This window comes from Falco rusticolus, chromosome 3 (genome assembly GCF_015220075.1).
Source record: "Falco rusticolus isolate bFalRus1 chromosome 3, bFalRus1.pri, whole genome shotgun sequence".
In the NCBI taxonomy this organism is placed as follows: Eukaryota; Metazoa; Chordata; class Aves; order Falconiformes; family Falconidae; genus Falco; species Falco rusticolus.
Window position 1 is genome coordinate 51,295,765 of NC_051189.1, and position 27,668 is coordinate 51,323,432.

A 27,668-nucleotide genomic window follows, 5' to 3' on the forward strand; every position below is an offset into this window, starting at 1 on the left:
AACAACAAATTCCCTCTCCTGCACCCTTCCTATGGTTTAGGACCTTTACTACATGTCTCAAGTTTGTAATCAGATTGAGTGAAGTATTTGGGAGTAGAAGAGAAAGCAGTAATTCTGTGGAATATCACAAGAGTGCCACTACTGCATGGGTAATCACAGCTCTGAGAGGAGTTTATGACAAAACATATGCCCATATTTTTAATATTATTTTCCACATAGAAAGACATTTTGAACCCTTATATAGCTGCTACCAGAGTTTGGGAGGATCACTGCCCAGATCAGAAACAGAACCTGGAAGATGAGCGAGAAACTCAAGCTTACAGCCTTGGAAAAGAAGAGATTAGCCGCCGAGATAGAGAATTAACTATGAAAAACTGGGAGCACCATGGTTCTACATCAACGTATAAAAATCATAATAATAAAAAAAAGAAATCACATAGTGAGCAGAATCAGCTAACTAAAAGGGGGAAAAGTTATCATGTTTAATAAGAACTCAGAAAGTCTACCAAATACAAAATGCAGTGAACGTTGGGCAGGTCAGCAGAGTTTCAGACAATCAGTGCTGGAACTGAGTCATGCACTATATAGAACACTGGACCTATTCTCAAAGATGCTCAACAACTGTTCGATTAGTATATCAAGAAATATTATGTCATAAGAGAAACATTTCAGCACATACAGGAACAGAAACTCCTAAACCTTATACAAAGTTTCATGCATTCCAAGTGTGGTGTCCCAAAAGGCTAGGTGATTTTTTCTGAAATCCACAAAAAATCTAATTAATTCGCTCTACATTTGGTATCACTGGCCAACAGCTGATGAAATATCTGGGTCTGGGGAGGAATGTATACATTATATATCTCAATATTAAATGTAGAGAAAAGTTACAGGAAGTCATCTAAAATCGAACGTATCTTTGCATAGCCAAACTTGTAATACTGAAAAAGTACTTTCAGTTTTGAATAATGCCATTTGATCAACACACAGAACTAGCTATCCATCTGAATCTGATCAATAATGCACAGGCAGATCCTATATGAAACCAAAGTACACTTTCATAGCAGGCTGTGATACAGTAAGGCTTGCAGGAAACAGTTCACCCAAACTGGCAATAACATATTCAATAACCAACCTATGATATTTAGGAAGTAAAGTACCTTCAAGCTATTTTAAGGATCATTATACATAAAGATAGGACTAGGATGGATAATTAATAAAGAAGTACAATCTTATCACCACAGAGACAGACAGTAAATAATTTTTAGGCTGATCTAGCCACTGCAAAAAGCTTGTTCGCTAACTTTTCCAACATGGCCACATTGCAAAATACTTCTCTAAATGATCCAGCAGGCTGCTGAATTTAAGAAGTCCTTTGTAAAGATAAAGAAACAGTTTTGTAATTATTCTACTTTACTTTAGCCAATACAAGAGTGTTAGTGAACACTACATTTTCTGCTCCTTAGGGAACATTTCCAATATACTTCATGCAGAGCAGGAAAATCTGCCTATCGCATGGAGCTACTGAGAATTTACTCTTAGCATCTCTTCAGAGAAAATTCTTCATTAATTACAGAGCATCATCCACAAATCTTGCTAAAGAACACAGAAAATAAAATCAGAAACTGTATCTACCACCACAAGAGATGTAGCTTCAAAATAATTAAGAATCCAATTGAAGAAACAAATCAACCAAAGAAAGAGAATCAACCAAAAATGATATGCCAAATCTCTATATGACAATGCAAATGAAGAGGACTAACTTCTAATAGGGCAAAAACACCACTATCTTTGGGAATAAATGCGTATTAGACAGTATGCAAATCTACCAAGAAGAGAGAATATTTGCTGCACCCTGCCCCCATCCCCCCAAAAAATCATAATGCAGCAATCAGAAGCTAATTGCTAAATGACCTCTCTGCCTGCAGTTGCTTCAGTCTGTCAAACTTTAAAAAGCAACTACAGAAAAGCATTCTGGGTGGGAAAAAAATTGCCCATGGATTTTCCAGGTAGCCAGAAAGAAAGATGCCTTCTTGAGAAAGGGTCAGCTGCTGAGTTTGGAAAAGGGGCAGATAAACCTGAAAAATAAAACTTCTAAAGAGAACACAAGAGTTTAGAAAAATATCAGTATTACAATAACAAGTAAGACATTTGTTTTACTTCTACTCACCTAAACCAGATTTTTTTAACCTCTTTAAGTGCTGGCTTGTTTGTTTTCCAGTTGGCGACTTTTGCCCAAGTTTCATCTCTTTATCAGAACCATCTGCTTCACCATTTTTAGATTCAGATCCTTAGGAAAAAAATAAAAGCCCCCAAACATGATACTGATGCACTTGTTCCAACAATCCCCCCAAGCACCCTTACACTGTAAAAAAACCACAGAAACAGTATTTAAAAAAACATGACATCTACTTGCTGAAAGGCAATATACCTTTCTGGTCACAATACAATTCCTCATCATCAGAGGAAATGGAAGTAAAAGCTCAGTAAATCAATTAAGTGCTGAAAACTAAAGTTTATTGAACACTGCAGTCAATAACAATGTTCACTGATCTAATATAAATAATGTTTTCCTATAATGCCCAGGAGATACCTTTAAAAATATTTTAACCTCAAGTTATGGGGCAGTAAACCAATCCAAAAGCTAAAAAAAGGTTGTTTCTTTGTGAAGAAACATTTATGGAAGAGATAACCCTGGAAATACAATTGTCAATTCGTGTTAAACATAGAAAACTCTTAAAATGAAGCAACTCAACCATCAGAACTAAAGGTCAAGGTTATGCTGCAGTGATAAGCATGGTAGCAGAAGAAGAAATGGTAACAAAAGGATCTGAGTATTGCAATGCAGAATTGAGACACAAATTCACGTTCACAGAGAAGCTTGCCTCTTTCCCCACCCCTCCCCTTTTTGTGGCATTGAATGCCAGCATGCAGTCCTCCATTAGAGTTCCAGAGCCAAAAAAAATCTTACTTTGCATTCCTTTAAAGCAGCTGCTATCACCAATTGTCATTTTACTGTGCGCTTTAATTCTTTATTAAAGAAAAATCTCCATCCCTGAGACACCACATTTGATAAGGAAATAAAGACATTAAGCAAAGCCACCAAGTGGAAATATTATTTCAGCAGTTCCAAATTCTGTATGCTACACGGCTGATTCAGAGGAAGGCTCTGTGACTAGAGCTGATCTTGCAAACAGTCCTTTAGCTATTTACCTGAAGGTGAATCCGACTGCTCATCAGACACCTTTAATGGTGTCAAAACAACACGAGGAACAGTCTTGTTTACCATCATTGAGACTCCATTTCTTCTTTTCTGCTGTTGTCTTAAAGCCTACAAAAACGATAACAAAACATAAAAATGTAACAAAAAATAATGCTTATGAGTGAATTACATGAGACATATCTCTACCATTAAACTGAATCTCTTAAAATAAGCAAAATTTACATAGCTACTTGCCAGACTTCACACTCGTCCCCTTTATGTCATTTTCTTTTAAAATATAAAATCAGGCTTTTTTTAATAGAGAAAGAAGATGCACCTTACATCATTTTCCAATACAATTTTGACAACAAAGAAGCACATAATTGTTTGCTCTACCTTAACAGCACAACATGATAACCCATGGAATGTGAAACTAAGACTTCCAAGTGAAAAAAATGTAAAATAAATGTTTCAAAACCAGAATAAAAATATATATGTCTGCACATCTCTCGCAGGTGCATCCTCTCCAGTATACTGCTCAGTCAATCAAGTTAACACAGAGTGTCATCAGTATGTACAGCATGTAAGGACTACAGTATTGATGCACTCACTCAGCCGTGAGTAGTGCTGCACAAAATCACTGAACATGGCAGGAATCATTTATTTTTGTGAAGGGAATCAGTCCTAATCTTGGAAACCTTGCAGCACTTGGCTTCTGTCTGCTTGACTTTGGGCATTAACCTTCAGAACACGAACACGATGGTGTTCTGGCAAATCTGGGGAAAAATGATACAAGAATAAATCTCTACAAATGGGAGTGCTTTGTGTTTCATAAATGGATTGAATACAGGGTTGATAATGTAATACAAAATATTTAAAGATTAGAAATAGCAAATACCTGTCAGACTGTTTTATATGGAACATGATACCTGATTCAAAAGATCTTAAAACATACAAATATGAATACCTGCTAATTAATACATCTGCAAGCATTAAAATTCTGGAATTAATCAGAAGGCTGGGCTTAATGCAGATCTCTCTTATCCTCCTGTCTATTTTTCACCAATCTTACTGTGCACTCTCTCTTTATAACTGTGATTTCTGTTATGATCTTGGGGGGATTTATTAAAGTAATACAACATCAACAAGGAATGTATTCGATAAGAATTACCCCTGTAGGTTTATGAGCATGGATGACTGATGCCTTATAAGGTTTAAGTCTGTAACTTCAATTAATCTGTAATATCTTTCCAAAATGTTCACATAGCTAAAAAGAAAAAAAAAAAAACAGCTGGAAAAAAAAAATCAATATCACTCTATTCCTCAAAATAACACACTACACAACATAAAATACACCAAGCCACACAAAAGCTATTTCATAGATTAACCCCTTTTATAGTACACTTCTTAAAATACACATAAGCACTGTGCAATAAAAAGTAAATTAGAACACTTGAAATCAAACAAAGAGAGGAAGCTTGTCAGATCTGCACTGAACCAAAGACGCAAGCAGAAAACCATGAAGAACAGCCTATACTTCACACATTTTAAAGACAGAAAATTCATACTGGTATTGAGCAAGCACAGCCAGACTCATGGATAGAAAATTCCAAAATGTTAACATTTCTCAAAAATTCCAAAGATGACCCTCAGTCCACAGCCCTGCCAAGCTAAGTGTCAAAACAGGTGATTGTCATTTAATATTAATACTACTGAGACAGTAACAAACGGTCCACTAAAAATTAACTCAAAAGACAGCCAACTTCTGTGCTATCAGCATACCAATATAACCACAATGCAAACTTTGTATTGTTGTGCCCCAGAGTCTGATTTGGCCAATGAAGAGCAAAGCGAAGAAATAATGATCTTCAGCGTCATCCTCCCTAGACAAATGAGTAAGAGCCCAAACAATATCCCATGTTCTCTTCCAGCCTCCTCCTGACCTTTCAAGACAACCTCCATCTCTACCAGGGACCATAGCCTTGTTGCCAGCATCCATAAGGAAATACCATTTTAATGATTTATACAGCCACGGTGACAAAGGTAGATTCTTTGTCTGACAGTTGATTTTCAGTGCTTTAGACTGAACTCCCACAAATGAGAGAAAGTAAGCAGCAGTGTATCCTCCATCAATGACAGGTAGTCAGCATTTGTACACCTTAGGTGACACCCGCCGCTGCAGCAAGGGCAGCGGTACCCTGTCTTTGTCAGGTGCACCACTTACCTTCTTTCGTGTTACAGGAAAGCCACTTGTGGACCTTAAGCACACGTTTACACAATCTGGCATTATCTGATCTAGCACTTCCAAGAAGCACAGGCCACCCCCTGCTCACAGAACACAAATGCAAGACAACACGGCTCATCCCAGTACTCTCCGGACACTCAGAGCCACAAGACAGGGCAACACGGCTGGCAGCAGGCAAACGTTGCTACCAGCACCATTTACTTTGGAGCCTAGCCCACTTCTGAGCTACAGGCTAAGCATCCCAACAAGTGAGGATCAAGCACAAACCTTAAATATACCATTTCCCTTTGACACACACTTGCTTTTCAGGGTATCTTTTTCCCTAACATTCTCTCTTTCATTGCCAGTCGCTCCTCCACCTCCTTCAGTTCTACAATGCAAGGAAGTGATCGCCACACAGGGCCCATAGTTAACTTTGGAAACCAGTCTGTATAGGATGATTCAAGCTGACATTAAAGCTACACAAGTGGACACCTGAAAGACAGGTTGTAGAATGGAAGAAAAATTAAAACCATGTGGACATGAAAATGTAAGTCAAAGTTTTAATACGAAGTACCAATGAATTACACTGTGCCCAGAGAACAGACGAATAATCTTTGCTATGCCTCTAACTTTTGACTTGTCAAAGGAAAGATATGAGGCAGGGGAGGAGGGTACAAAAGTATTAAGTAAATAATCTAACATTTGATTTGCAAAGTAAAAAGATGGCTGAGATTTTGCTCAGTCATCCTGTTTAGTGGGAAATATTATTCCCAGCTAACCACAACAATTTTGTGTTAAATTCTACTTTAATTTTAAAGCTGCAGGGATTGAAATTTTGGATAGACAAGTCTTTGTAAGACACCACCAGGAGCAATCCAGCAGAGGGAGAAATTGCCAACTGATGCCTAGTTACTAGTAAGGCGAAACACCAGGAGTTAAGTGTAGACCAAGGACTCTCTGTGCAGTCTCTGCTGAGGATGAATATATAACTTCCCTACACAGAGCCTGAGGGATATCAATTTTAGGATACTAGACTACTGTAGCATAAGACAAGAATCTTACATCCCAAGATTAATTCTACTTAGTAGGGAAATCAATGGGATTACTCAAAGTGAAACACACACCAAACACTTTATTATATTGAGCTTTTAGTGCACCAAGTTAATTTAGTGCTTTCCTAGTCACCATGACCAAATAAATCTCTCGTTTTGGCTTTTCTTGTGAAGGGAATAAACACAAAGTAGATGAGTCAAATTCGTAACTAACACTGAAGAAAATGAGAAATTTTATAACTTATTCCAAAGAAAAAAGGTTCCAGATCTCACTGCAGATACAGAACAGTAACACAAACTACCTTGGCATCGTTTACTGACACAGTCTTTTGCATCTCATCCATATTTAGATATATATAATCCCCTAGCTGGGTTTCCTGCAGATATGCAAGAAAGAGCCAGTTATATCTACCAAATGATAAGGTGTCATTTTTACTATGGAAAGTAAGAGAGAAACACATATAGCACATATGATAGGTTACATAAAGTATATGTTTTCTTTACTGAGACTCTATCTTTACATTCCAAATGTATTCAATCATTTTGTGCTAAACGCTTGTTAAAAAAGCTGCAAGTTGTAAATTCCTAGAACTGATCACTGTTGAAGTATTCAGTAAAACATTACTACCATCCTATCTGTACAGCACATAAATAGAAAAGGAAAGGAAGAAAATGAAAGTTCATGTGGTATACAAGTTAAACATTAAAAGCTCTCTTAAAATCACCACCAAAATATAGTACTTACATCAAGCCTTTCACAAGTAGATTTGCAAAGGACATCTGTGAATCTCTTGCACATAATGAGTATGGAGAATTCCCAATATTCCCATTCATAAAAATGAACCTGTGACCATCTGTTGAATAACACTGCCACGGTCATTAAACAGGGCTTGGCATAACTGATTTGTTTAATGAAATTATTTTTATTTCCAAAATCTTTAAGTAACCTATCAATCCATTTTCATCCAAAGAACTCAAAATAACATAAAAAGATGAATATTAAGAAAACACAAACTCTGAAGATAGATGGCAAAAGAAAAACACCATGCAATTAACAGTGATCTTCTAATTCCAAGCAGTTTTTTATAAAGAGGTGGAAAGTGCAAGTCTCCTCTTTCTCGGGGAGTTTATGCCCCTGCTGGAGTATGGCAGTGTGTTGGAGGTTTCATGAATGCCATTATCTGTTCTTAAGGATACTTGTTTCATATTTAGATGATCTTAACACAGGAAAGACTTCTTCACCCATGTGACAAAACGGTTGACTCTCTTCAGTAAAAACTAGTAAAATAATTTTTGAGGTAGGAATGAAAGGAAGCAATATAAACTAAAAGGTAACTGAAGAGAGGGGGAAAATACATCCCCAAAAGCACCAGAACCAAAATGTCAAGCTCTATGCTCTGATTTTACTGCTCTGCTCAGGATATTTTATTATTATTTTTCTTTCCTACATCTTTTCAATTCAGAATGAAAAAATGCAGCATACAGATAAACCATTAATGCAGAAAACCACTTTCATTTGAGCTTAAATGCATGACATGCTGAGACTGTTAAAAATTATTAACAACAGAGATATGTAACACTTGGTTACATTAAGCAACATCATCCCAGATTTCTATTTATTCCGTAAATGTCAAGTCTACACTCTGAAACTCTTATCATGAAATGTAACCTTTGAAATTTCACACATTATGGATCAGAAATGTAAAGCTATAGAATTCTTCTGTTCTGCCATGTGAAAAACACTAGGATACACTGAGAAAAGTCTATTGCACAAAATAAATAACAAGTCTACATCATGGTCATGGATCTCAAATTGGCAAAGATGAAGTAGATTTATAGTTTATCACTGAATCACTTAACACCACCATAAAATTCAGTCTTTGTCCTCCTTCTCACCCTCATTTTGTTAGTAAAATTAAGACAGTCTTTAATTCCCATGTCTCTATTAAATTAAAGTATCTCAGTGGCAACCTGTTTCATGGATACATAGAGCAGTTAAAATAAAACAGCAAGCACCACAGATCATGAAGAACAAACATTATTTTCAGGATGCCGCTACTTATATTAAACATATAGTAAAAGTACTCAGTTATAAGCATGCCAACTTAAGATTAAAACAATAATAAAGATGTCTTATGGAAACAGCTAAAAAATACAAAGTGCCATTTTGAAAGCATAGAGTAAATTAATTTACTTCCAACCAAACTTCTACACCAAACAAAACAGTATTGGTGCCAAGTGTACACAACCAATCATAAAGAGTAGTGGCAAAACACCAGGCTAGAAGTTTGGAGACCTTGGGTTTATTTTCAAACACTAATAACAACTTCTCAAATAACTATCTATTTTTGTCCCATGCCTCCTACCCTGTGACACTTATACCTGTATATGGAACAAAATAATTTCTTGTTGTGTATTTGTTCTTTAGGTCCCAGCAGCGGTCAGGGTCTTTCTGTACAACTACAGTATACATTAACAACTGAACATTTACCTGTATATTAACCAACATTGAACTAAAGTGTTTGGACATCTGTGGCGCAGAGACAGAGATTTATGTGCGTGTCTGTACACCTACAAGCCAGCACTATCCTCTATAGGATACAATAATGCATTCACAGCTACAGTTGCTGCAATCATGATAGACTGCAAACTAAACATTTTTGTTGCTTTCCCAACAACAGAAAGAAGGACAAAACCCCATGTGATGTGTTCAGTGTCTGTTCTGACTTGTACATGAATGGGAATGATGATGGGATATGCATCGACTTAGTGACACTTTTTTCCAAAGAGAAGAGAGTTGGTTGTTTTAAAATTGTTTGTGTAGTACTAAAGTAATAATATGTATCAGCTGAAAAGTGCTTTATGGGGAAATCTGTTTGTTGGCACAACAAAGCACAAATAGGTAAGGAAACAGTTTGTTGAAAGCAGTTTAAAAACAAACTAAAATAAAGATAGCAATGTCAATACAAAATCTTAAAACAGTAATCAACATTTTCCATTAGATCAAATTTACAAACATACTCTGCACAGGGCCCAAAACACACAGAGGGGGCTTCACGGCTAGACTACTATTCTCAAGATCAAAAATCTTGTCATATTACTTCTCAAAGAATTTACATTGCACCAATATGAGCAGTTACAGTGGAATGCCTTTCTGTCAGACATCTTATTCCAGCCTGGGTTCTGCCACATGCCCACAAGCACTGCGCACACAGCCTTTTGGGGACCTACACAACAGCTCCGGGAACAGCATTTGTAGATAACTGCTTGTCAGCATTTTATAGGAGGCTTCCTAGAGCTCTGAAGAGTTGTGAGCTGTTCCAACTCCTGTCTTTCCCGTAACAGGCCAACCATTTCTAAGAAGCACTTCAAAATCAAGGCATGATTAATTTTTACCTGGGTATAATTCCATGCTATAAACTATTCAAATCAAAAGCTGTTCTTTTCATATGGCCCAGAAGAAGATATTCACTTAGACATCCACTGCCACTATATGGAGAAATCATGTAACATCATTGGAAAAGCTTGTCTGGGACTGTCATCTCCAGTGATGATATTTGTCATTAATAGAGTAGCAATGACCAATCCATCTTAAATAGCTCCCCCTGCTACTTAAAGAAAAATGTCATCAGACAAGTGCGATGCTTAGAATTAGGCCGCTATCATCAGCTTGACTGTCTGAGACTTGGGACAAGCAACTGCCTCTACAGAAAAGAACGAAGTGCTTTTGACCTATATTTGGGAAGGAGATTCCACTATGTAGCAATGGTAGATTTAAATGAACATTTAACTATTCTACATTGAGGTAAAGGGACAACTACACTTCAACACAGTACTGTTCCAAAGTTGCTTTAAAATTCTTCTTAGTTACTCCTCAGAGTACAAAATTCTGGAATATACATTTATTAAATCAGAAAACATGCAGGAGTGCTGCAAAAAGCATGCTACGCAAACAACCCCAGAGGAAAAACAAACAAGCAGAATGCCCCAGCAACAGGGAGCTAGTTATTAAAAAGAGGTACAAAAAGAATACAGGGATTTTGTGGATTCCTGTCCCTTTCTTCCCATCATGGATAAGGGCTGAGAACCACAGGGATGACCCAGAAGAGAGTCTCATACACATTATCTTGTCTCTTACCAAAGCACTGTGTTGAGCAGCTGGCACATGCTGCCCATGCATAGGGACCTTTAGAGGGACATACCGTGCAGCCTGCCTTCGGGCAATGCATGTACTCCCTGAAGAGCTCCTGCTCTTCCAGCTTCTTTTCCCCATTATGCAGTCTCCCTGCCATAGTTTCTCTGTCCTCTTCCCTAGACTTGTCTTGGCAATCAGAAAATCAGTTTAACCATCTTCGAACTTCCATTTTCCTGAGTGCATTTTGTAAATTCCACTGTCCCTTCCCATGTCTCTCTAGAAGTCAAAAACCAACATGTTTTCCTTGCTTTCCATTTGTTGACAGGAAAATTTGTCAAGAATCATCACTTATTGGGCCAGACTTCTGATCAAATGCTTCAGCTAGGGAGCCAGAATTCTCCAACTGTGGCCTTGGTAAATTTGTAGCATCTGAAATGAAACATAGGAAAATGGTTAACAGAGACACTGAGAAACAGCAGCATACTCTCTACACCGAGGAATTCGGTACTAAAAATTACTTCTCCGTTCACAGTGGACTATCAGAGCCTTTCAGAAAGACACCCTGTGCTCAAATTCTAAGTGATAAGGACATAATCATAATGATATCCTCTGTCATCTTTGTTTCTTTGGGGGCAACAAAGGGAAAAGAGGGCAGGTAAATATATCAGGCTTACAGCAGAACACGTGAGTGAGTAGTTGCTCAAATGAGTGAAAGCATAGACACCACAGACAGACTCATACTGGATTACTTTCTACAGACAGCAAAATGCTTCAATATAACCTGCATCTGGCTGTAGTCAAGTAAAGAAGTCCTAACAGAATGAGTGTGGAAGGAGGAAGACAGGGGAGTTTGCTCTTGTTCTTCTCTCAAAGCAAGATAAGCAGTGTGCCTGAGCTGAAGACAGGAAAGCAAATCCCCGCCAGCATCAAGGGAGATCGGGATTCCATCTTCAGTGTCAACCTAGGCAAGGAAATCTTGATAAACTAGTCCTGTGAATTTGGGTAAATCAGGGCTAAATTACACTGTTCACCATTCTGGTCTGAAATTTGGTCTCTTGTTGCTTCAGGTTGTAGGTTGGTTTCTAATAATAATTACAGCTAGAAAAGTCAGCCTCAAATGTTATTTGGAGCTGTACAGGTCTAACATCCTATAATTCAGAAGCAACACAGGAGCCAAACCATAACTTCCCCACAGCTATCTTACTGCTTGGGGCCTGACAGCATCCACTGGAAAAAAAGGGGGTGTGGAGTTGCCACTTCTACTGTAAGAACAGATCACATGGATGGGTGCCTTCTCCATAAAAAAAACCTGCATCTACCCACTTTATGAATAAAATAGTGGCACATATACGAACCCAGCCACCAAGCATGCAGACAAAGCCCAAAGTTAAGAAAAACAAAACAAACCACAGCAGTAACATACCTTGTGTAGATTCCCTTATTTCCTGAGCTTCTCTCCTCCCAAACCCACTTGGCTGCTGTCTCTGGAGTTTCTGTCTCTACAAAGAGATCTGGATGCCCAGCACAGTCTCAGACATGTCCTGGTCTGTATTCAGATCCTGAGTCTGAATGGAGTATCCTTCTCTTCTCCCAACAGAAAATTTATGGGTACCCTTCTTGGTGCTGATTCCAAAGTGCCAAAAGTGAGGCAGGATTTTCTTCCATGTCTGGGAGGTCTACTATCATCCCAGACATCGTTAGAGTGCATCTTCAAGTTCTTTATCCTCTCTTGGTACCGCCCCAGGAAACAACTGGTACACTGATGGACAAGGTGTTATACTTGGCTATCAGAGTCCAACAGACACTAATACCACCTCAATGTCCTGGATATTCACATATGCTCAGTGTTACCTATGTGAGGCCAGTTTGCAGGTATAACCGTTTCTTCTGAGAAATGTTCCAAGAACAGCTTGATAGATACAGACAAATCTGTACATAGCGAAGACTTCCAAAAAAAGTATCACCTCAAGTCAATGGAACAGAAACTGGACCAGAAAGGAGCATGGTAGATACTATGCCATGACTTGATGTCCGTACTTGAGTTAGCCTTGTCCAGACCAAGAATAATTCACACAGTAGTGTGACCATGTACCACTGCTAGCAGATGCAGATGTAGTTCAGTACCTTCCCAGGAAGAGGTGCTTACATGGGTCTGCATGCCAAAACTTTCGTGTGCGAAAATGAGGTAAATCAGTATGGAACTGATCAGTACTGATAGGAAATCAAGTGTGTGACAGCATGCCATAAACCTTCTTTTCAAAGGTACTAGATCAGCAACAGCTGGGCACACATACCCAAGCACTTCCAACAGCAAAAGGGAAACAGAAATCTGTAAAATCTGCCATCAGAAAGCCATGCATAAAATGCAGCTCTACACCATAGACTCTTGTCTCAACCCTTGTGAATGGGAACTAGTATTTTGGACATTACACTCAGATACTATAAAAGAGGAAAAAACTGAAACTCCCTCCAAAATTAAAAAGAAGCGTGAAACACACTCACCAGTAAAACACTCAAAACCTTTCTCCCAACAAGGACACTATGGAAGGTGGTGAAGCTAGAAAGTTTCCAGACCAAAATGGCAGCCCAGCCTTTGAAAGATGGGGAGATAAGGTCTGAACTGTGACATGATCCTGTGAGAGTCCACTGCAACTACAAACCTCCTTAGCCCCTGCAAAGCACCCCAGATCCACTGCTACCTGAGAGGAATCAAGACCAAGAGCCAGGTCTCAGAAAACACCCTTACCTCCAAGCTCCTAGCATAGCTCAAGAAATGCAGTGTTGTGACACTAGCTTGATCCATGAGAACATCCTAAAATGCAGGCTGTTACAAGGAAACCTGAGATTGTTCTTTGTAATCTAAACCCAGGAATATACCTCTAGAATTCATTAAAAATCAAATCATACATAAATCCAGCACATAACACTTTAATTACATATGACTAGACTGGTTAGTAAGTAGATAAACAGTGGAGAAAAATCTTCTAATTCTAGGTCAGATCTTCAAGCAGTACTGCACATTATCAACTTGCCTCTCACTTTAATTTTAATGGATTACAAAACAAATACACACAAGATCAAGTTAATGTGAAGAACCCACTGTTTGAAAGACTATCTTGTAGGTTTTCATTCTGTGAAGACTGTTCAGTAATAGAAAAAATGCAGTAGCTAGGGAAGACACCATTACAACATATATATAGTATATAGATGTTTATATAGTATAAGCACCTGCTGGGAGGATGATGATGGCTCATCTTCTGGTACTTTAGCATGGAACCAGTAAGTCAGTATCAGTTGGAGGAGCACTGCATACAACTGTCTAAAGTGTCTTGTGCATTCAAAGGTGCTACAGATTCTTTGTACAAATTATGTAGTATGTATCCATAAAAGCAATGGAATGATTGGAAAGTGAAAGAATAAATTTCCAACAGCAATTTTATAAATAAAATCACTGTTAAAGTTTATTCAACTCTGCTAAAATATCAAATTAAATCAAATCTGCAGCATGTATATAGCAGTAAGCAACACCTGAAGCTTTACAGAAAACAAAGAAAAAATCGTCCATTGTGCCACAATACAAATGTCCATTTGTCTAATACTCTGAACAGAGAAAATATTTTACTGATAGCTGTAATAATATTCTCATACACTGAAGTACAGGATCTAATTACCATCAAATTAATTAAAACTAATTTCTTTTTATCGATTGCTTAACTTTCTGATGTTGCTCTAACCCTACTGCCTTAGGGAATGTTTTCAAAGACTTCCATCAATGTTATGACTTTTTATATTAATTAAGCTATTCCGATTAATTTGCCCTTTTAAAAATTATTCTCCATGCTATATATCTGCTAAGTGACAAATGGTAGAACAGTTATACAAGTTCAAATATCTGTGGCTTTGCTCTTTTTCCCCCCTCCTTTCCCTTTGCCCGCTCCCTCTACCCCTAAGAAGGTTCATGTATCGCAAAGGATCTGTTTATAAGACTTTTCAAAACCTGTCTTTTTCACAACTGTCCACACAGCTAGTGAGCTGCTTTGTGCCCACTGCTTGGTTTTCCTGACCAAACAGATGTGAGACCCAATCTAACAATCTTTTCCAGTCCTCAAAGCCTCTGAGTACAAGATAACCTTAGGTGAATCATAAAGGTCTATTAATTTTAGTGGATTTAAACTCCAACTGCATGAAAAACTAAGCACAAATACTTAAGTGTTTCGAGGAAATGTGGACAGATTTTGCTTAACTGAAGTTTAAATCAACAACCTGGCATGAAATGCTGGACTTCCATTAACTATAACTAAGAGAAGAGTTACGAGAAAAATTAAAACATCATCATCTTGTTATGCTGACACTTCAGAAAAGTTGTATTTCATTTTTTTGTAGTCTTTACAAGACTAAAGCAATTCCTACATATTGAAAATTGAAAGGAGATAATGATTTTTTTTTGTTATAATTTTTTAATTTTTCATTTGCCCGGCTGCAAGTTGAACTAATACGGAATTGTTGGAAAATAATTTTGACATTGTTAAGCTTTTAGTTAATATCTGACTTTCAATAATCAGCCACTTTTGCCAAGCTTTACTACTTATCATGCAACCTAAATCACCCAAATCATAACTTATTCAAAATGCAAAAACTACTCCACTTTTACACACGGTAGTGTCAAACACAGTGTGAAAGAAAAACTACTTAACAGACCATAAAGAAAAAGTGAACTGCAAGTATACCCAGATTCTTACCTATCTGCAGAAATTAAAAATGTTTTTTTTTATTTATTTATTTATTTTAAGCCTCACATAGAATTTCCAGCACAAACGCTTACATAGGAAAAGCAGGGATGTGATAATATAAACAATTCTGCTTACTTGAAAAGCACTTGAAAAAACATCAAACTCACAACAAATGGCAGGACTGCACCCATCAGGAAAAAAGAAAAAGAAAAAAAACCCAGCAATACACCACTTAAAAAAGCACTAAAAATCCCGAGAAATGCCTTGAAAATCTGCTGAGATCTTATTTGTATAAGACTGAAACACATGCTAAAGGGAAGCCAATTGATTATCAGTCAATACAAGCTTACCTGCTTAAGTGCTTTCTTTGTGTGCTGCTGGAAGGAAGATACTAGCTTGCTTTGCACCGGTGCATTAGTAAGGCTCGAATCACGACTGGATGACAGTTCTTCAGATGTCTGCTTTGGGCAAACTTTATAGAAAGAAAAAAAAATAATCAGAATACTGTTGGGAGGTCTGCCTTCCCTATCTCTTGGAAAGTCCTGGGCGGGGGCAGAAAGCAAGTGCCTGGAAAACAACAAGCTCTCTCTAAGAAATTCAGCTAGTCTAGAGGTCCAGAGGAGCTGAAAATCCAGCCATATTCTAAATAAATGCATTGATTCACAAACAGTTGTACCTCACCATACCCTTTCTATTGCAATTCTGCAGGCCATGCATATTTTGCCTTTCAGGTCCTGAAAGGTAACTGAAATAGTTTAACTATGGTTTTCACACAGAAGCTAGACAAAATTATCTTCCTCACCAAAACATGTTTACTGGATTGTTATGTGCCTAAACATGTATTTATACAAGAGACACTGATGACCCTGTGTTCTAGAAATATTTATAAATATGTAAATTCATGCCAGATTGCAATGGCTTCTTGGGAGCCAGACTCATCTATTTTACAAGTACTTCTTGGTAAAGCTGAGAACACACACTTTCCTGTTTAACAGGTAGACTGGAATATCCTGCAAAGAGGAATTCTGGTCTCTCAGGTAATACACACTGCTACTTCTCAGCCTTCTAAATAATACATGTTTTAATGAACAAATGCTACAGTACTTGGATTAAACGGCCTTTTGAATACATGTGTGAAACATAGAAAGTCTTCTGGTTAAAAAAAAGGGGGGGAGAAAAATAATTAATTGTTTTAAAAAAACACCTTTATTAAACAGACGTGAAAGCTATTAGTCTTGTTAGTCAGCAAGCTTGACTGAAAGGGCTGTAAAAACCTTTCCACTCTTACTGCCTTGCATTACTGTCACTCTCAACTGGTGTCCTAAGACTCCCCAGCTGAAACAGCGTTAATCCAGAAATTAAGCAACTTTTTTCCCCATTCTCCTCTGCTGACTCAGTTCCAGTTTGTCCTCCAGCGCTGCTCAAAGCTGGCTTACATGTTGATATACCTTCTTTATAATGATACGCAGCTGTATGTGGTTTTCCAACGTTTGCCATAGTTCGCACACCTACCAGAATAGTTTGAAGCCACTCAAAGACACACAGACATGTGCCAGAAATGATCTTTGCCCAACGCTTCTGTTTGCCTATGGTTTTCTCCTCCCATCCTTCAGTGGGATGAGCAGTCACCTAAGAAGCATTCTAATTCCCTCGCCAGCAATTTTGTAAAAGAAATATTGTAATGACTTTGTAAGAAAAAAAGATCGAATAGAGACAATTTAGTCATCAATAATTAATTGTTACCATGATATTAAACATTTGCTTTCACACTGAAAGAAAAAATAATTAATACTTACCTCACCAACAGAGAATACACACTGTTTTATGGCATTGGCATTATGTCAAAATAATTTTCATATTAGAGTAAAAATTTTCATTTGCAGATAAGACAAATCCTATTTTGTCATAAGATTTATAACTGATGTTTGTCACTTTCTTCCCTTATACTTGAAGCATTTGTCAAAATATAAAAAGAAGCTGGAACACAAAACAGGCTCTGAGTTTACAGCATCACCTGCTTTGGATCAATCTTTTCCATATGATGAGCAAAGCTTACTATCAAAAAAGACAACTTAAAGGAGCAGCAAAGTGTCAGCAGAAAACAAAACAATAGCTGGTTTATGTAATCTAAATCACGGCAATAGCTAAGCTCCTGAGACAAAGAACACCTACACCAAAATAAAAACCTGTCATTTCAAATTACCCAGCTTTTGTCTTTTGTTTCAAAGAGATTTTTTTTTACTGTTTTCTGGCAAAGTCTGAGAGCCAAAGAACTGAAGAAAAAAACAGAAACAGTGTGAGCACACAAACCCCAGAGCTAAGGAGACAAGAACAGAACATATTTAAAAATGCCTAAAGAATGGAAAATGTTATATACTTCGCTGTCCCTCCTAAGAGAGGATACAACATGACCTGTCATGAAAAAACTATTCCTCTTCTCCAGGATGACTGCAACTCCTATTACTTTCTTGTTCAGATGGGAAAGTCTGATTTTCATTACTCTGATCTAGGACATTATCCAAGAGTCTCCCCTATTTATTTTGGTGATAAAGTTCATCCTGGACAAGTTTGATAACACTAGCTGATGATGCTCAATACTACAACCGTTAATGTCAAGTCATGATACAGCACATGAGTAAAAATAAACACAGCTCTATCTTAATTTTGTGCTTTCATTCATTCTTTCTTTTAACAATAAACCCTGAAATTGTGACAGGGTCCATTAGAGGCCATACTTCTTATTTCTATCATTACTTCAATTTTAAATAAAAATATTATCAGTGTATTGGTTTGTTTTGCTTTGACAACAAAGTTAAACCAAGGAACAGGGATTGTTCTACTGTGTGAAGCAACTGAAACAAACACACTAGAACAATAAAGAATTTTCCATCACTGTAATCTCTTCTGCAGGTACAGAAGGAATACCTCACTTCAGGCTGCTTTGGTTTAGTGCAACCGAAACCTAGTTCTGCTGAGTTTTGAAAAACAAACTTTTTTCTGTAGTCTATGACTACAGAAATAGATATGTGAGGCTGAAATCTGCTGCTTAAAATTTTTTTAAAAACATGGTGATTACAGAAAGTCAACTTCATTTACTAACAACAAATGATACTTCCTTTCTAAAATATATTTTGTACATTACAAATATTTTCCTTCATATATCTAGCAGCTTAAAATAGCAAGAAGCTATTTTAAATATTGTTTTCCATGTTTTACTTAAATTTCCATTTCTGTTTAAAACCAGTTGTTACAAATCATGGCTATAAACATAAACATCTAGTAAATAAGATGTCATGACCTATCTTGCAAAAGTAGAAGATACAAATATTAAAATCTAAATAATTATGTTAACTTATATAAATGCTTAATAACATTAACTTTATTCACAAAAAAGATAGTAAAATTGATATACAGGCTTTTTTAGAGGACAACCAATAAACAATATTAATTGTTTACAAAACAATATGAATTGACTTTTCTGTAAGAAATTAAATACAAGTATAAGACAATGAATAAATTTGTTCTTTAAAACATGATCTGCTACTGCATGATTTATATCAATCCGTTCCAAAATCTCACTATAATACAATGTCTGTGAGCAGAGAAAATCGTATTTATTTGTTCATTTATATGGATAAAGTCCAACTGCTCTTCTCTGAATGGGGCAAAAGTAAAAAAAGGGGAAAATATGACAGAAAAATATGTAAGTGTTTGAAATTAACAGTGATGATCCTAGTTAAAAAAACAATGCCTTAAGAACAAAGCAGGCATTTCTGCTATGGAAACCAAACACAGTAAAAGAAAAACAAATGCAAGAAGAGACAGTGGTCTTTGTACATATGTTCAGCTTTGGAAAGCTGCAACTGCTTTGTCCATAAACACTGGAGATGCATGAATATTATCAGATCCATGTTCGCTTCAAAAGCTTTATCAGAAAAGAATGCTAAAAATAAACTGGATGCTACGGAGGAATAAAAAGAACCCTGAAAGAATGTGACAGATGAAGGAAAAATATTTGGGTAGCAAATAAAGACGATTCACCATTATTGCTACAGTAGAAAAGGCGAACAAGAACAGTTTTAAGCCTACAGGAGGCATTTCCATTTAGTGGAGAATAATTAGGCTCCATTCTTTAAATCAGCTTCTTCAAGGGCCAGGACTGAGTGAAGGAATAAAGCAAAAAACAACTATTAAGCCATAAAGTGTTAGGGTATGAGCTGGAGGAGCAGCTGGGTTTCTGAAGATAAGACCTCCTTTAGTGAGTGTTCACAGAGTGTTAACGTGAATCATAGAATTAGAATTACTTAGCAAGGAGAGCACGTTAAAAATGTTTTTGACAACCTCCATTTAAAATAACTTCCTCTCTTCCATTTTTCCAAGACCAGTTTTGGCAAGTATTTTGAAAGGCTATCATTTATAAAAATCAGCAATGCTATCTTTTAATTTCAAATTCTATAGGCTATCTCTGTTATTTGTTATTACCCTTTACCTTCCCTGCTCCAGAAATATTACACCTACCTAAAGCATATTAGAAGTGTTTCATCAAAGAAACGATCTTTGTAGGAATACAACTCAAAATTATTCTACCTCATTGCCAGTGAAAATTATTAAGAATAATTATAAACAGATTTCTGTAACTAAATGGACAGGAAAAATTTCTGGAGTGCTTTAAGGGGCTTATTTTGCCAAAATAAATAGCACCATTAATTCCGATTTCAGACAGACCATACTGATTTAAAATCAAACCAGTAAAAACAACAGCAGTTCACTTCCTTCTTTGCTACAGAAACCACAGCAGATGAGAAGGATTGTTTACTAATGGCCACATTACAAAACACAAATTAATATTGCTACCATATGCTAAAGACTAGAGTCTACCTCAAGCATAAAATGTATGCACACACTCTGGAGATAGGAAACTTCACAGAGAACTCCCTTAGGAAAACATACACACAAATCTCTCTCTAAAATATCCATAAAATTCAATATTTTCTTTGGGTGACATAGATCTATACTTGTATTGACATAAATGGTCATGCTTTGCCAACACAGATGTATCAAGTAATTCACCTCCATCATTCTTTGATCTCTAGAGCCCAACTCGCAAAATCTGAACAATTCAGAACTCGACTGTTGCCATCAGCTCTTGAAAATGAAAACCAGTTTGGGAGTTAGTTAATTGAACAAGTTCGCCAAAGCAAGCAAAAACAGATGAATATATCAAGGGCACTACTGTGACTATAATACTCTTTTTGAAAAGCAATACTAGCACTGTGAAATGATAAATAATATTGAATAGTATTTTTTGGAAAAAGACATCAAATACCACATCAGCTTGGTAGCTTGCACTGAATCACATTATATTCTCGGCGTGCTTTTGAGCCTAAACATTTCACAAAGCTTTGAAAACTGTGAATCTTTATTCCAAAGGAAGTCAACACTTTCCACTAAAAATATACAGCCTGTCATCACTAAGCCACCAATTTCTTAGGCCTCATTAACTCTACTGTACAGTAAAAAAAAAGCAGATGAGAAAGATCTATCCCTCAAGCTCTACAATATCTTCTCTCATTCTTATGACTCCCCTCCAGTGGGAATGAAACAAACAGAAGTTAAAATCAACCCTGGGTATAATATTTTTATTTTATAGCCGCTTGCAGGGAGATGAAAAAAAAAAACCCACAACAAACCACCACCAAAACAAAACAAAAAAAGGGAAAAGCTGTCTCTTTCTGATATGTCATCTAAAAGTTTGTATGTTCGAGCTGCTATTCTGTTACTGTCCTGCTTTTAGAAGAGCCTGTCCCACATCTAGATGCTGCCATGTGCAATGGACATATTCTGCAGAATTATCTGATATTATTCCTAAGAGACAGATGCTGAGGGTAACAGGTTTCCCTGAATCGCCAGAAATTCTGTTCCTGGAAAGGAACTGAAGATCTAAATGTGGACTTCAGGTTTGAAACAATGGTGAATATTCATTCCTCACTACAGGAGTTATCCTAGTAGCTTCCTAGTCCAAAATGCACAAGGTGTTCAAGACCACAGACAGTAGGTATGAAGACAAAATTTCAGGATTCAGCATGAATCTGATCCTCTATTGTCCATCATTTAATTTAGTATATATAGGAAAACTGCCTAAGAAATTAATTCCGCTGCTTCATGTTCGCAATTGAAAAACTTACAGTTTTAGGAAGTACTGAAAACCAAAGTGCCTGAAGAGGAGACATATGTTGCTCATATTTGGGCAAACATCGAACCTATGTTTGGGTTGGGTAGGGGAAGGAAGTCACAGCACCATAGGAATTGCTACCTCCTCCACAGTTACATCATTGTGCATTCCATTGGCTTGCACGAAGACAATTTTTAATCAACTGTGCTCTGTGGTTGATGGATTAGCCCTGGCTTCAGAAACCCTAGGGAGAAATGCTTTTTGAGAACAGAACATCCTATTGACAGGCAAAAGGATATTACAGTCATCATTTTCCCAGGCAACAGTAATTGAGATTTTAATTCTTTTACTGATACTGACTGCATCTTTACATGCTGCCCCTGTATTTGAGGGAAATAGAATTTATAAAAAAGATACGAGACTGCTGGAGAGCTTCTATAGAAAACCCATTCCAAACAAAACCAACTGTAGCTTACAGAGTTTCTTTAACATACGCCTCTGGAGAAGGTGGGGAAAAAAATTGTCTCCACAGCATCTGAATAATCTAACGGTGAGACCATTCCAGTTGTGATTTTAGCAATATCGATATGGAATAACAGCTTTCACCAAGTCATGTGTTTATAACTGTGAGGAATTTTTATATTATTATGCTAATAAAATTGTTCAGTAGCCTGCAGTTATGCTGGGAAAATTGTGCCTGCTGGGGAATAATTCTTCTCTGAGTGTCATCTGGTACTTTTTAGCCCTAAAGCTGAAGACTATAATCTAAAAGCCTACAAACGGACTGAGGCTGTTGCTTAGGGTTTCATCCTCTGCTTCCAGCTAACCCTAAAGTGGCACTTCTAAAATTCCTGCTAGGCAATTTCTGATCACTCTGTCAGAACTGGGGCTTCTGCACTCTACCACAGTGGAAACAAGAGCAAATAAAAATGCAATCAATTGGGCAATTAAGAATACAATGTGCAAACAACACCCATCCTGGTATGTATCACACATACTAAGGCTGAAAGGAGACACACTATTTATTGACCTTTTATAAAACACAAGTCGGAGAATTTCATAAAGTGTGTTTTATACTGAATCAAATGTTATTTTTATGCCACAGAATAGTCTCCTGGAAAGAAAAATAATCCCAGCTTTAGTGTGAAAAGTTCAATTGATAGGCATCTTGTTAGATTTGGTCTGCTAAACCAAGTATTTTCTATACAAATATTTTTTCTCAAACATTTACAAACTGATTAAGTCACCAACTCATCTTTGATAAACTAACTAGACTGCCCCCCTTAAATTTCCCAAGGCAAACGAGGTATTTATGAAATTGCAGAATGGTCAGGGTTGGAAGGGACCTCTGGAGATCACCTAGTGCAGCCCCCTGCTAAAGCAGGTTCTCCTAGAGCAGGCTGCACAGAGCAGGTTTTGAATGTCTCCAGAGAAGGAGACTGCACAGCCTCTCTGGGCAGCCTGTGCCAGGGCTCTGCCACCTTCAAGGTAAAGTTCTTCCTCATACTCAGATGGAGCTGCCTGTGCTGCAGTTCGTGCCTGTTGCCCCTTGTCCTGTCGCTGGGCACCACTGAAAAGAGCCTGGCCCCGTCCTCTTGACACTCACCCTTAAAATATTTGCAGACATTGATAAGGCCCCCTCTCAGTCTTCTCCTCTCCAGGCTGAACAGCCCCAGCTCCCTCAGCCTTTCCTCACAAGGGAGATGCTCCAGTACCCTAACCATCTTTGTATCCCTCTCTAGTCGTTCCCTGTCTCTCCTGAACTGGGGAGCCCAGAACTGGACACAGCACTCCAGACATGGCCTCACCAGGGTAGAGCAGAGGGGGAGGACAACCTCCTTCCACCTGCTGGCCACGCTTCTCCTGATGCACCCCAGGATCCCATTGGCCCTCTTGGCCACCAGGGCACACTGCTGGCTCATGGCCAGCGTGCTGTCCACCAGGACTCCCAGGTCCTTCTCCACAGAGCTGCCTTCCAGCAGGTCACCTCCAGCCTGTACTGGTGCGTGGGGTTGTTCCTCCCCAGGTGCAGGACCTCACACTTGCCTTTGTTGAACTTCATGAGGTTCCTCTCCATCCCACTTTCCAACCTGTCTAGGTCTCACTGAATGGCAACACAACACACTGATGTATCTGCCACTCCTCCCAGTTTTGTATCAGCAAACTTGCTGAGGGCACACCATGTCCCTTTATCCAGGTCACTGATGAATAAGCTGAACAGGACTGGACCCAGCACTGACCCCTGGGGCACACCGCCAGCTACAGGCCTCCAGCTAGACTCTGTGCGGCTGATCACAGCCCTCTGAGCTCTGCCATTCAGCCAGTTCTCAACCCACCTCACTGTCCACCCATCTAACCCACACTGCCTGAGTTCACCTATGAGGGGAGACAGTGTCAAAAGCCTTGCTGAGGTCAAGGCAGACAACACCCACTGCTGTCCCCTCATCTACCCAGCCAGCCATTCCATCACAGAAAGCTATCAGGTTGGTCAGGCATGATTTCCCCTTGGCGAATCCATGTTGACTACTCCTGACAACTTTCTTTTCCTCCACATGCTTAGAGATGACAGCCAGGATGAGCTGTTGTTCCATGACCTTTCCAGGGATGGCTGACTGGAACTCCTGTTCACTCAGGAGTTCTTATGTGCCTTTTCAAAATCCTTTCCTATTTTTCTTAATTCTTTCTTATAGCTGTAATGAATGCAATACATTAGTAATCATTTAACTAGCGTTACACCCAAAGGAAACACTATGCCTATATTCTTTTATCAGTACTACCAGAATTACAGTCCAAGAACTGCACTGGACTAATTAGCAAAAGCATCTAATTTATGTTCAATTCATTTTCCATTGTGATCCTTAAACACTTTTCAGATTTACTGATTTACTGAATACATGTTTCCAGCGTGCAAATGTGACCCTTTTTCTTCCCTTTACAGCCTAAAAAAAATCCATGTTATTCAACTGTAATCATTTACAAGGCAATAAAGAGGGATCTCAACATCATTATTTATTATCAACAAAATTAATCATGAAGGTTTTTATACTTTTCAAAAAGTATTGACAAAGATATTGAATGAAGAGTAGTCAAGTCACATCTTCAAGAGAACAGCAAAAATACCTACTGTGGATGGTGATTCCTACACCTTTGCAAATCTAGTAATTTGTACTTTTCAGTCCACTTAAAACTGGTTGCATTTCTCAGATGTGGCCCTGTTTTTAAGCCAAGCATTCTATACTGTAAATGAAATCACTTACAGAGTTCTACACATATATGAATAGATATCTTTAACAACAAAACTTTGTCTCAAGAAAAGCTATGATCAAACATGTTTTATGTTCTGTATCTGCTGACTGATACAAGATATGCTGTCTTCAGTTCCTTATAGATCACATCCAGCGTTGGTCTTTCTATATGCAGTATAAACTCACTATTGCCATCCCATTTACTCCTTTTAAAAATATCCAGTGCATGACATCAAAAATTTAAAATTACTTGGTTTTGAAAAGTTAAATATATCAGTTTTCCAAGATTGGTTAAAGATGAAACATGAGGGAAAGTTCTCAGGTTTTAAAACAATCTAGGTGTGATGTACTGCTCTATCCAAAATATTTTAAAACGTTTAATTTTAGCAGCTGCTCTTTTATGTCACCACAAATGCTAGAATTATTTTTATTACTGTAAACTGTGAAAATAGTATGCAGCCTCCTCTCAGTCAAAACCCAGTAATTTTCTACTTCAGGCATTCTGGCATCCTTATTTACATCCTATCACTCCTAAATAATTTCCAAGGTTTTACCATGACTTTTATTTGTTTATAACAAGTAACATCAACTTTTGCTTTACGTATCTGTAACTGTATTTGCACTGCTTTTCACCCCTGTATTCTTCCTGTGACTTAGGAAAGTATACAGGAACAGTTTGTCAGAATATCAGACAGGAATTGTTGAAGAACTACAAATAGGTATGTTCACTTATACATGTCATATATATTACCTAAGCATAAAACCACCGCACGTTCAGAGTCTGTTAACTTCTAGACATAAAATATCAAAGAAAATGAAGACACAGAGCTATTTAATAATTCTTCACTTGTTTTTTTTTTCCCACTAAGCTTCAAAATTTCACCACTAGATCCACAACAACCTGTCTTAGGTAGTTCTGTTACTCCTGTCACTGAGCATTTTGTGATTTTTTTCAGTGCTGGTAGCAAGTAATACTGAAATAGTAGTATCAGTCCTGTACAGGTGCAGCATGGAAGCTAAGTTGCTCAAGACCAAAAAGGGAAGTCTGCAGCAGAACAACATGAGCTGAGCTTTTTCATGTCCTAGTTGTAAACAGGACACCCTCTCACCATATATGAAGTGAACCAAAGCAGTAGAATGCAGTCCAGCAGTGGGACAGGTTGTCAAGTGGCAGCAGAAGAGAAGAACTGATCAAGGAAAGATTTGTTTCAGAGGTCCTGGGAAACTTGATTTTATTATAAAGCATTCAGTTTATAAGAATTAAATGAGTGTAGTTTTAATAAGAAGAATATTCAATTTCTATTACTTGCAAGTAATTTTAGGTGACTGAAGAACTGTTTTCTTAATGAGCAATTATTACCTCTCAAAAAGAAAAAAATATTTCTAAGGTTGTCATTTTCAAGGTCTTGCAATGTTTTAGTTTGTCATTATCTCAGAGAAAAAAATTCACAATCTCATACTTCAGCATGTCTTTACATCAACATGGCACCCAGGAGAATCTCTGCCTGAAACAAAAAAAAATACAAACCTTTGTCCTGTGCCCAGAACTCTACTGAGGGACCAACCCCACATGCCCACTCTGAAATCAGTGAGATGTCTATCTGACAGCTGCAAGTCTGATGCCCAATAAAGCAAATTACTCTTTAGCTGTGGGGCCTAGAACAAAAAAATTGTAAGCCAAAAAATTAGTTACTTAAAGCACACCCAACATCATTACTCATTGTCTTTTACAAATCTAAGTCAAATAGAGGCACTTGGTGTTAATGATTTCTTTACAAGGTCAAAAAAGAGGGAGTCAGTCAAAAATAGTTCCATTGAGTACACAACACTAATACTGTTTAGAAACCACACCATGAAAATCTTAAGTAAACAACACTGTTTCTTTTCCCAAAATGTGCCCTCTAACATCAAAATTAAAATACCTACCACCATTTTCTTCTCCATTATTATTGTTTGTCTCAGCCATTTCAGCGCCATCTAACTCAGATTCACATCCTAAATCCAATGTTCCATCAGTAGGGCATGTTGATTCTTCTTTCTACCATTAAAAAAGAAAAAGAAAACTGAAATTAACAAGAAAAAAATCAATCATGATCCTGCTGCATCTGCGAAAATAGATTACTGCAGTGTACTCCTCATGCTTACATTTCAAAAACTAGAATAAAATAAAATATGCTTGGGAGGTACTTCAGAGAAAGATATAAAAACAGATTTCATGAGACAACTTGCCAAGCAAAAGCAAAAAAGCTATTTTGTAAAGTCGTAACATACTTTTTTTAAAAATGTCGAATAAAATGCAAGATCTTGCAACAAAACAAAACCAGACTTGTTTGGCTGTTAAAAATCCTGGTTTTCCAGCTGAGTGTCCACAACATTGCAGCAAAACACAAATCCTTTAATGTTTCTTTTCTGCCTTTCCCTGTTTTTTGAATTCAAATAACTGAAGCAACCTGGAGCTCACAAGCATGGGAGAGATTGTGAATACCTGGATTTGTGCCAAGAATATCTCCCGATTTAAAGAAAAACAACAGCATTTGTTTTAGTAAATTAGGAAATAGAGCTTCTGAAAACTACTAATTCAAGCTCAGATACAGAATTTTTAGTTATCAGCAACAGGCAAATCTATATCGTTTTATATGTTTAAAGCCCTTACATCAAATAAGTCTGTAATAAATTACAAAAGATCCTTCCCCCCAGCCCAAAATTGTAACTGACTACATTCAGACTGCCAAATATATAATGTCACTTTCTTGTTTCTCACCTCTGACTCACATTCCTCCACTCCTATTGTGAAACCCCTCTAAGTTTGACCATCTACAGCAAGAAAAAATTTCCACCCACAGAAACCATTATATACAGACCAAAAAAGAAAAATAAAGAGGAAAAGGAATAGAAATAGCATAAAGGC

General features: G+C 37.5%; 1 protein-coding gene across 3 annotated transcripts in view; it reads right to left on the reverse strand.

Moving 5' to 3' along the window:
• Window positions 1-27,668, reverse strand: part of ASXL3 (ASXL transcriptional regulator 3) — a 133,284-nt gene that overhangs the window by 47,422 nt on the left and 58,194 nt on the right. For 2 of the 3 annotated variants that reach the window (XM_037381151.1, XM_037381153.1), the window contains 4 exons: window positions 26,687-26,798; window positions 15,694-15,815; window positions 3,211-3,328; window positions 2,168-2,287 (listed from right to left, as the gene is read on the reverse strand). In XM_037381151.1, the coding sequence (XP_037237048.1) occupies window positions 2,168-2,287; window positions 3,211-3,328; window positions 15,694-15,815; window positions 26,687-26,798 (472 nt within the window). Of the gene's footprint in view, window positions 1-2,167; window positions 2,288-3,210; window positions 3,329-10,680; window positions 11,043-12,036; window positions 14,297-15,693; window positions 15,816-26,686; window positions 26,799-27,668 lie in introns of those variants that run through there. The other variant, XM_037381154.1, reaches the window with a different exon arrangement.